General features: G+C 33.5%; 2 protein-coding genes across 4 annotated transcripts; one reads left to right on the top strand and one right to left on the bottom strand.

Moving 5' to 3' along the window:
- Positions 1–143: 143 nt before the first annotated feature.
- On the bottom strand, positions 144–3088 carry LOC101207227 (polygalacturonase At1g48100). Its single transcript, XM_004138476.3, has 6 exons — positions 2355–3088; positions 1894–2061; positions 1754–1798; positions 1444–1651; positions 1054–1135; positions 144–932 (listed from the first exon to the last, which is right to left on the bottom strand). The coding sequence occupies exons 1-6, from the start codon at positions 2775–2777 to the stop codon at positions 431–433; spliced, it is 1428 nt and encodes a 475-aa protein (XP_004138524.1). The 5' UTR covers positions 2778–3088; the 3' UTR covers positions 144–430.
- A 4354-nt stretch (positions 3089–7442) lies between these two features.
- On the top strand, positions 7443–10971 carry LOC101207477 (probable protein phosphatase 2C 13). Of its 3 annotated transcripts, none has more exons than XM_031887193.1 (3): positions 7568–7705; positions 8976–9327; positions 9595–10971. In XM_031887193.1, exon 3 carries the CDS (start codon positions 9706–9708, stop codon positions 10576–10578), a length of 873 nt encoding a protein of 290 aa, XP_031743053.1. In that variant the 5' UTR covers positions 7568–7705; positions 8976–9327; positions 9595–9705; the 3' UTR covers positions 10579–10971. The 3 variants fall into 3 exon arrangements, with proteins under 3 accessions (XP_011656311.1, XP_031743053.1, XP_031743052.1); XM_031887192.1 differs by having other exon boundaries at positions 7572–7705; positions 9061–9327; XM_011658009.2 differs by lacking the exon at positions 8976–9327 and having other exon boundaries at positions 7443–7705.
- The last annotated feature ends 67 nt before the right edge of the window (positions 10972–11038 follow it).

Genomic DNA, 11038 nt, shown 5'->3' with positions numbered 1-11038 from the left:
GAGAGGAACAATATGATCGTCAGAAAGATTGGGGGTAGCTCTACAAATATTATCAAGTTCTATATTTCATTTTGTTTGTAATTATCTGTTACGGTTTTGTTTTATCAGCACGGTCTTGATTTTTTTTTTTTGGATGTCAATAGTTTAAAACAAATTTCTAACATAAAGGTCCATTTAGGTGTATAAATTATAAATTACAAGATACACGGTTCAAAACCAATAGCACCACATCTCTATTTAAATTTTACAACAGGGCATCACATCACTCAATATGGGAGGATAAAAAAATGAACCCAGAAAGGGATGGAGTTGGAGCCTAAGCCATAACAAACAAGACCCATTTACATAAAATGGCTCTTGGGTGGTTCCGCCGTGGGGAGGACTGTATACAGTATTATTATTCTTATTATGAGTTTGCACTGAAACACTTTCAGCAGCTATATTCTGAAGTCTCAGCAACATTCTGAGGTTCTCCCTCTTGCAAGCAATCAATAGGAGGAATGGTCAATGTCTCTTGAATCCCAAATGCATTCCAACAGAAAGGATCTTCCACCAACTCTCCTTCATGTGGCAGCAGCTCTACTTCAGACATTGTAATATTTGTGCAAGCCACTGAGTCGCTGCAAGCGAAGTGAATTGGAGTGTTCCTTACGTCGTAAGTTCCTTTGATGTTCTTGTACAACACCTGATTTACGAACACAGCTGATGTTTGATTTAGACAATCCTTTGATAAGCAGTAGTATTGGTCAACTATGATGCAGTTTCTAACATTCTCCATCTGTATGTTCTCGAACAAGATGTCGCTCACTGATCCCGACCCTCCTTGCCATGTTTTTATCCTCAATCCGTTGTCTGAATCTCTAATCACTGCATTTCTTACTGTTATGTTGGAAACACATGCTTGAGAATTGTGAACTCCTAAGCTCCCAATGCTGCTCTTTCCCAAAATCAAACATAGAACAACGGATTACTCTCTGTTTGAGTGGTGATAAAAAAATAACTGTAGATTGAAAATTTCACATTCAAGAGAAATTGAATTGGCATTGTTGGTACCTAATTCCGTGACTAGGCCCACAAGTAACCCCTTCAATGGCCACATTGGCACAACCAGGCCCAATTGAAATGCAGTCATCACCTGTATTTGCAAAAAAAAAAAAAAAAAAAAAAAAAAATGATAATTAGTGTTGGTATGTGTTGATCAGTTTTTTCTTATTCGAAATCTTATTTGTATTTATGTTATTTTTATTTTTTTCCTAAGGTTTAGAGGGATTAACCATATAACTCTAACTCTATTGACTTTTTAGAAATTTGTAATATGATATTTCTTTCTCTTATCTTGTTAGCAAAGTATGTGAATCTTTGTATCGATATCTGTAGTATCTTTGGTTCTCGATTTCATAACAATTGAAAATCAGTAGGCAAGACTAAACCATTGTTTCATACCATTGGATATCATGGAGTTGTATATTCCAACCCCTTTGGTATTCTCTATGTGGATTCCATCAGTATTGGGACTGAGCTTTGGGGAAGAAATCGAAAGCTTTTCTATCAGAACTCCTTCACACCCATCAAATTTCATATGGAACATTGGACTGTTTTGGATTCTCAAACTATTTACTGCCAAATTACTGCTCATGAAGAATCTTATCAACTGAAAAAGACCAGAAAACCAAAATTCAGTCAGCATTTCTGATTTATATAGATAGTAAATGGAGAGAGAAATATTAAAGAGCAAAGATGCGTTTTTTCTTACTGCAGGGCTGTCACATGGTCCTGGGAGAGTTGACCCATTTGGACCCTGAAAAAGGAAATTTTAAGCCTTGGATTGAAAATTGGAGAGACATTCAATAACAAAGGAAATGATGAAGTGAAAATAAATGCAAATGTAGGTACCCTATGTGGTTTGCATGGCAATTCCCACCATTTCTGCCCATTCCCTTCAATGGTTCCACTTCCGGTCAATGTCATTTGATCCAGCCTGTAAAACACAAGCCATTGCCTTGGACTATCTGCTTTTGGCCACGACTCTGGTCCATCTGGTGGCATCAAAGTCCCGTCCACCTGTTTCGTTTCATTTTCACTCATAAGTCCAAACTTTCATATAAAAATTGTTCTAGAATGAACTTTCACTCATTTCAAACAGAGAGACACTTTTGTTTGGAACCAATTTTTGCTCATTACAAACAAAAAAGTACTTAAGTACATTTTGAGCTACACCTATCTATTTGTAATTCCAAGTTGACATGTAGCAAATGTTAATTGAAGGATGCGTGGAGATGGATATAATGTAGTCTAGGCTGCATTAGGACTGAAATATTACTTGAGAAATTCAAAACTTATATAGAATTACTAACCTTAAACACAAGTCCAGGTTTGCAGGGACCTGAGAAGATAGTTGAAGTGATTTTAAAGCAAAGATTGGAAGGAACTAAAAGAGTAGCAGATTCAACAGCACAAGCTGCTTTCCATGCAGCCTTAAAGGCAGCAGTATCATCAGTACAGCCATCGCCAACAGCTCCAAAATCAGTAACATCAAAAACACAATCAGAAGTAGAATTTCCAGTTCCAGGATCATTAGGATAAGGATCAGATGGAACTGAAGGAAGTGGCTGAGCTGGAGTTGAAGGAACTGCATTTTCTGGTGGTGAAGAAACAGAGGAATCTTCATCTTTTTTACCCTTATGAAAATGGTATCTTCCATTTACATTACTTGAATTCTCCACAAACAAAATGGCTACAACCCAAATCATTACAATGAAAACCCCATTGAGTTCCATGTAAAACTTGAACAAAAATATGAGGAAAAGAGACAAAAATTGCACTTTCAGAATGTAGAAGTAATGGAGAAAGAAAGAGACTGGAGTTGTAAAGAACAAGGTTTAAGGAAGACACTCAAATGAAGTTAGGCAAATTGGCTGGACTGAAGCTGTATATATATATATACTATTAGTTTAAAAGAAAGAAAAGAAGCGACCTGTAGAAAGAAACCACTTGTCAACTTTAGAGAGAGGGAGCAGAGGAGGATATTATAGTAAAAACCAAAGTAAATTTACAAAATTTATATAAAAAAAAAAGTTTGTTTATTATTATCTTATGGCTGCAATGCATTTGCATGAAGTGAACATGGCGGGTCCTGACTCCTGAGACAGAGATCTGAGGCTCTCTTTCTTTCAAACTATAATATTTGCAGCATAGAAAATCTGAAGTTAAAAATTCCAGTGTGGCCTTTTTTCTAATACCATTTTGGTTCTTATAGTATAAAATTTGTTCCATTTTACCATTATTGTTTATATAATAACAATGTTTTTAAGATTAAAAATACTTATGGTTCTTCTATTAACTTTTTTTTTAAGATTAAAAGTACTTACGGTTTCTTTAGAAATTTTTATGGCAACGAGTGAGTGAAGTTGTGAACTTATGTTTGAAAAGTAAATTCCTAGAGTCCACAGTGTGAGGAGTTAATAAAGAATAAAATTGATATTTTTCAATAGTGTAATCCATAAACTCCTCGGTCAAACATCCCTTTAAACTCGTATAAGAGTAACAAATAAATCCGTAACTTTTAAAATCATAACAATTTGCAACAATGTCACAATAGTAGTATACATAAAGTCTCATTAAACTTAGCAATGATAAACTCTATCATTACAAATCAGTACCGATTAAAGTTCAAATACTAAATTATTACGTCAACCAAAATCGTCATTCTTGTTCGGTTTCGTTTTTCGTTTTGTAAGAAAATGTATAAAGGACAGAAAATCAGTTGAGAAAGGCAGATGGAAATATGAAGAAGAGAAGTTAGAGGGGTAGTGGAGACAGAGAATGTGAATTAATTGGTGCATTTTGATATTTGATTAATGGAAAGAAAAAGAAAAGGCAGAGTTTTGTGAGTCTCGTGATTGTATGTTGTTGTTTAGCTTTTCTGGTACTTACTTCTCTTCACATTTTGGTTTCAATTGTATTATATAAATATATATTCTTCTATGGAATTAATATCCCCTTCATGGTCACGGGCTATTGTTCTCAAATCTTGTGGCTCATCAACTTCCATCTGTCCTCTTCTCTTCTCTTTTCTTTCTTTCTTTTTGTAAATCGAAAAAAGAAAACCCCTTCTTAAACAACAACAAATCTCCACGTATCTTTTAACGTTTTGAACAACACACCTTCATGATTTACTTTTGGTTTGATTGAAAAGAATATTATATTATTAGAGATATATAGTTGTTCTCACTTATAAACACGTGATCAGTTCTTATCTAGCCATTGTAGGGTTAATGTAAACTGAACTATTGTGATTTTGCTTTTAAAACTAGATAGTAAGTTTGATATGAAGAGAGAATTGTGTTAATAGTGTTACTGACGACCTTTCATAACATTTTTTTAGTATATTAGAGATATAGGGATTCGAACTATAAACTTTTTGGTTTCTAGTGCATTCACACGATAGTTGAGTTAGACTCACTTTAGCATTTTTCCTAACATTTCAAAACTATCATAAGAGTATAGTAAAAAATCAGGACTTAGAACGACAACATTGATAATTTGAGAAAACTGTTTAAGTTCTAATTTTTGTTATAGTTTTTTTGGACACTATTATACTATATTCCATTCCAACTTTTGTTCAATGATGTAACAAATTTCCACTTTAAAGATAGTTTTGAAAAATTCAAAATAAGTAACAAACAACATACAACTCTTAAAAGAATAGAGGTACTTAAAGTTGAAAGGTAAAGGGTATATTTGTAATTTAGGTAAATTAAAAAGGGGTGAGAGAAAGGGAGGGAGGAGCCTATTAGTTTGGCTTGATGTGTCACGAGGTCACCTTTGAATATAATAATTGGGATTTGATGAATGTATTAAGTAAGACTAAAGAGTTTAATTAAATGAGAAGGACTTCACACTTTTTAGAAAAAGAGAGTGAGTGAGAGAAGAATTTGAGGGTTGTAGTGAAGACACGTCGGATTTGAACAGCAAAAGAACCCTTTTTGCAGCAATTCCCAACCATCAAATCTCTCTTTGCCAATGTAATAAAGGAATTCACGTGCAAAGAAAAAGGGAGCTTGGCTTTGTTATTTGTGTTAGTGTTTTGGGAAGGCGAATGATAGAAAATTGACACATGTCCAAGCCTATCACTCGCCACCACCACAAAGGTCTCTTTCACCTTTTAAACTGTCATCACTTATATACCATGAAATATTTTACTAATCGATCTAAAGAATAATATACTTATACAGAGTTGGAATGTAATCAAGGTTATGGACGATCAGAAGATTGTTGGAAGACGTGAGCAATTGAAGTGAGAATGAAGATTAGATTATAAAACATGAAAATACTAAGAGAAATGGTTGGATAGAAAATTGTTGAAATAGATCGATGGTTTTTATATTAGCAATTGGATCCAAAACGTTAAACCAAAACATAGATTTTGGATTACATTACATTACAATCTTATCATGTTATGAATCACTAAACACCTCATGGTTCCATAGAAATAGTTTGGAATTTAGTCATTTGGTTTTTGAAGTTTTCTAAATAATTTGAAAAGTATGGGACAAATACGACGTCTTAAACATGTGAGTTTCGACTTTTCTAGTAGTATGAAGTTGGATAATTAATTTAAGGACAATTCTTATTATGAATTGAGTAGATCAACGTATGCACACATATTTGTTTCAAGACACACATGAAAATGATAATAATAGGCTAGTTGGTGGTTTTTGATCATGAAATATCTGGTTGAATCATGTGAATGCATGGCATGAAAGTAACATGCTTTCTTTTATTGAGTACTCATCATTTGGAGACATTTTAAATTAAAATAGGAAATAGATCCTTTCAAACAATTTCATTTTTTCTTATGTTATATTTTAATTTTCTATTACAAATTAGATTTAAAAAGCTTCCATTAGTATTCTCCTTTTCTTTTTAGTTACGGTCTAAATACAAAATTTAATTACAAGAATTTACTCAGTGTATGAATTGAAAGTTTTCTTCAAAAATTTATTTCATTAAAAAAGTTCAAGATAACAAACGAAACACTAAAAAAGTGAAACAAAATTGATCATGACATAAACTGAAAATTGTGACATTTTTTAATTAAAATTTGACAATCAAACAAAATAATTTTTCACACATTCTTAAATATCTATCAATAAAAAGAGATTTCTTAGAGCTTTTTTTCTTCCAATAATAACCAAAATGACGACAACTACGAGGGTCTATGAACTTCAAGCGAATGCGATAGTATTTGGTAAATCTTCAATGGATTACAACTCCAACAAATAAACAACGAATCATCTTCCAACAAGGTAAACGACGAATGTGTTATTTCTCTCTAGAATAATTTAGGGGACGATGTTGAATTTATTTTCATATTCAAAATTAAGATATTTTTTTCGAGTTTAATTTAAGGAATGATGAATAGTATGAAAAGAATTGGATGGACAATCATGTTGATTTGCAAAATTGTTGAAGAAAGGAAGCTAAAAAACACCATCATTTGGGCTTTCTTTGGAAGGTTTGTTTGCAATTTTTATGGCCCAAATGATTATAGAGAGAAGTTAGAAGGACGTAACAAAATTTTCAACCAAATTATTAGTTTATGTTTATAAATAGTATAGCACATTTTAACCATTGCTTAAATTAGAATTTAACTTTTGAATACATTACCACAAACATATTTGATGACATGAAATTCAATTTGTTTGTAGTGAATCCAAAGTTTTCAAATTCCATACCAAACAAGTGGATCGTGAGAGTAACTTTTAGTTTCCATTTTGAAAAATATATATATATAATTTTTTTTTGCAAAAACTAGCAAATTTGACAAAATATTTACAACATATATCAAAATTTTCATAAAAATTTCGATACAAATACCCAATGTTGTTAGAAAAAAAACTTAAATTAGTAAATAAATATTTTATTTTCAAATAAGTAGGAGGAATTGTTATAAATAACACAATAAATAAAACTCTTCCTACAATTTTTAGAAATTATAGTAAAATTTTTAATAGAATTATATATATAATTAAATGAATTTTGCTATATTTTATAAACAATTTTAATATTTTTTTAAGGAACTTTTAAAGTAGTAAAAAAATTATGATAACAAAATAAGATTGTGATAATATTTTCTAAATTTGTAAAAATAACAAATTTAATAGTGATATTATCTAATGGCTATGTAATTACGATATGATATTACTAATTTTACTATATCCATAATAGGAAGAAAAAAAAAAAGAAAATGTTCCATCAACCATTTTTTTTCTAAATATTTTTATCATCTGTTTGAAAATAACTAAATTATGTTTATTACGTGAATATTGATTCTTATATTAATACGTGATATGAAAATTTAATAATTATGTTAACATAAATTTAAAATTATATCAAATAGATAAATTATTTTTTAGAAAAAGATAAAAAAGAATGAAGAATACAAAATATATTACTTGGAATCACATTATCCATTGATTCTAATAAAACAAAAACCCCTTTTTGTTGGCTTCGTCAATTCAACAATACTCTGTAACCATTTGCGTAGATCGCTACTCGGAAGAAGAAGATGGTAGCCGAAGCTGATATCAAATGCCCTAAATCCCTTCCTCTTATGAAAATCAACTACCATCTTCGCGTTGCCGATGATCGCGATCTTCAGACCGATTTGCCGCACCCTTCTTCCTCACCTGTCTTTTCCCAGGTTTGTATTCTTTCTCCCACCGTCTTTCCTCTCAATTTCTTCGTTGTTCTTCTCATTTCTCATATCTTTACGTTTTTTCTTGTGGAATACTGTATGTGGGGATCGTTTTTTGTTCCTTTCTTGTGGAGGGCATGCTCGTATTCATGTTGATCGGGGTTTGATCTGTTGCTTTTACCATAATTTGATTGTAAATGCTCTGTTTATCTTTCTCTTATTGGATTTCCTCTTTTTCCTGGAATTAGAATGCCTTATTACGTTTAATTTTCATGTCGTATGTTTAGGTAGGATTGGAAAAACAGCTGTAAACTTACGATAATCTTCAAATCGTGTTTGGTTGACAATTAACATTATTCTATTTATTGATTTTGGTAGAAATAAGATAATTGCCATTCCTTCTTGCTCCCGCTTGAATGGGACTCAAAACAATTTGATTTTATTTTTATTTGGGGCCTTAATAATTTTTTGCTAGCTTTAGCAAGATGAAGATGTAAGGTATAGCCACGTCCTAGCAGAGTTAATGCAAGATGATGTGGAATAGCTACTACAGCCATAGGGCATCCCTGAAAAACTCTCATCTATTTTGGTGCATCCCAAAGTGTTGAATAACTTATTTGTTTTTAATCTCTAGTCTAAGGTTCCTTGGTTCTCTGCTGACTTCTGTCATATGAATCAAACAAACAAAAAAAAAAAAAGAAAAAAAAAAGCCCGCAAAAAGGGCTTACAACACTAGCTACAATATGGATCCCAATCCAAAACAATGTGACCAAGCTAGTAATAAGAAAAACTATGTCCACGGTGAAGAATTCACCTAACAAATTCCAAACATCCACCCAAGATCTCCCCTTTAATACCAAGAAAGAAAGCACACACAAGAAGAGATGTGGTTGCTGTGAGCTGTAGACCTTGAATACTTCTGTACAGTTCTATTAACTATTCTATGATAATAATTTCATGGGGAGTGTGAGGGCCATGGCATAGGTGAAGCACGTTGCATTCAAAAGCTCTATCCTTATAGTTGATCCTAACTTTGGAACAATAGTTGCAATATTCTATAGGTTGGGAGGTTTCTTTCACTATTTTTTGCTGATTTTATTTTTAATGCTACAAGTTGGACATAGGAAAATTAATGTTGTGGGCTATTATCGATGAGTATGGAAAGATTTTCTACCCTTGTGTGATTTGACTTCAATTTATTTTTTTCAAATTAACGGTAATAAGCCATTGAGGGATGTTGACCCTTCCGTATTTTCCCTCATTCTCAATAAAGCAGCCTCTATATTTATGGCCTAGTGAATCAGCATGCTGAAATTAAGGCTTAGAAGACATGTAAGATACTGAAATTGTTGAATGGGCAGGACTCTCACATGCCCTTTCTAACAACTGAGAGATCATATGGGAATGGAACTAGACAATAATGGTTTTTCTTCAAAAATCTTCCACAACCTTTTCATTGATGAGTATTCAAGGTAAAGAAGCTTTTCAAAAATCAATTTGGAGGAGAATATATCCCAAACATTATGAAGTTCTTTATATGAGAGGCTGGGAGCTTGGCCACTCGTGCTTTATCACCAAAGGCAAGCTACAATGCAGATTGTCTGGCATTTGTTTGTCTACTTTGTGAGGTATTATATGCACTAATGGGTCTAAATCACCCAGCCACCTCTTTATTTCGTGTTCGTGCTAGACCCTTTTGGGCTTTTCATAGCAAAGAATCTTGGTTGTTCATTGTCTTTTCATGGTCTACTTCTACTAGTTAGTAATTGCTTAGCACGACATATTTTTTTTGTTTTCTGCTCTTGTATTATTAATTTATTGTAATGCATTCAATACCAAATTCTCGAATGTCTAGAGAATTTCTTACCCTGCTCCTTTTATCTTTGCTCAAGCAGGCAGTTAATTGTTCGGATATCGTTGAAGATGTGCATATAAAATCAGCTTCCATAGATTTTGTTCCAAACATTCGGTCTGGTAGCTATGCAGACATTGGAGCTCGGGATTCTATGGATGATGAACATGTCTGCATAGATGACCTGTCTGCCCATCTCCGATCTATGTTCAAATGTTCTATGCCTAAAGGTTTCTATGCCGTGTTTGATGGTCATGGAGGGCCTCATGCAGCTGCTTTTGTCAAGAGGAATGTCTTGAGACTATTCTTTGAAGATGCCGATTGGTTAAAAATGCAGGACATTGATTCTATTTCCCTAAAAGATTTGGAGAACTCTCATCGCAGAGCATTCCAACAGGCAGATCTTGCCTTGGCTGATGAGCAAAGTGTTAGCAGCTCGTGTGGGACAACTGCATTGACGGCATTGGTTCTTGGGAGGCATTTGCTTGTTGCAAATGCTGGTGACTGCCGGGCAGTCCTATGTAGAAAAGGTATAGCAGTCCCAATGTCTGAAGATCACAGACCTTCTAATTTACTTGAGCTCAAGCGAGTGGAAGGAATGGGCGGGTTTGTAGATGACGGGTATGTTAATGGCTATATTTCAGTAACCAGGACCTTAGGGGATTGGGACTTGAAATTGCCAAATGTCTCCTCATCACCTCTCATTGCTGAGCCACAAGTGGAGCATGTTATATTAACAAACGACGATGAGTTCTTGATTCTCGGATGTGATGGAATTTGGGACGTTATGTCGAGCCAATATGCTGTAAGTCTCGTTCGACGAGGGTTGAGGAAGCACAATGACCCTCATCAAAGTTCCCAAGAATTAGTCCAGGAAGCTTTGCGCCTCAACACATCGGATAATCTTACTGCAATCGTTATCTGCTTTTCTTCTTCCAGCTGTGCTTCTCAGCCGCGAATATGCAAGTCGTGTAATCTGACAGAAGATGCTACAAATAGATTGAGGAGCTTGTTAGAAGGTAACTGATTATCGCATTTTCAAGTATAATCAATTCTGGTCTGTTCATGATTTTGCATCAGAAAAAACCATATAAAAGAAAAAAGCAGCCAGCAGTTTTGTAGGCATACAGAGGAAACTGATTAACACGACTGCGGTCAATTAGATTTTGGAAATAGCCAACCTAATAGGATTTTTGTTCCCTCCGGCACTATTTGTAAATTAATAATAAGAAGCTCTTTTTGATCCCATGACGGCCTTGGAATTTGGCCTTCCTTTTTGTTTGTTTTATGTATTGTCTTTCCTTTGAGGTTTTAGTTGAACAAAACATGTAGTACTCGAAAAGGCTGAAGTGGCATAAAAAGAAAGTGCCCATGCATTTTGTTTCTTTTGTTTTGAGTTATAAGATTGCAGGTTAAACCATCGACCTTTGGGATGGTATTTAGCGTCTTATCTACTAAACTGGATTGACTGTTTATATTGTTCGCTT

Source organism: Cucumis sativus, chromosome 6, assembly GCF_000004075.3.
Source record: "Cucumis sativus cultivar 9930 chromosome 6, Cucumber_9930_V3, whole genome shotgun sequence".
Classification (NCBI taxonomy): domain Eukaryota; kingdom Viridiplantae; phylum Streptophyta; class Magnoliopsida; order Cucurbitales; family Cucurbitaceae; genus Cucumis; species Cucumis sativus.
The sequence above is the reverse complement of the archived record's forward strand: the minus strand, read 5'-3'. Positions and strand labels throughout refer to the sequence as shown.

Excerpts from the sequence above, each read along its gene's own strand:
- LOC101207227 (XM_004138476.3), bottom strand. The coding sequence starts at position 2,777 with ATGGAACTCAATGGGGTTTTCATTGTAATGATTTGGGTTGTAGCCATT. Across the intron at positions 1,799-1,893 it reads TGCCATGCAAACCACATAGG|GGTCCAAATGGGTCAACTCT; the intron begins GTACCTACATTT and ends TTCCTTTTTCAG. Across the intron at positions 933-1,053 it reads GGGCCTAGTCACGGAATTAG|CATTGGGAGCTTAGGAGTTC; the intron begins GTACCAACAATG and ends GGGAAAGAGCAG.
- LOC101207477 (XM_011658009.2), top strand. The coding sequence starts at position 7,571 with ATGGTAGCCGAAGCTGATATCAAATGCCCTAAATCCCTTCCTCTTATG. Across the intron at positions 7,706-9,594 it reads CCTCACCTGTCTTTTCCCAG|GCAGTTAATTGTTCGGATAT; the intron begins GTTTGTATTCTT and ends TTGCTCAAGCAG.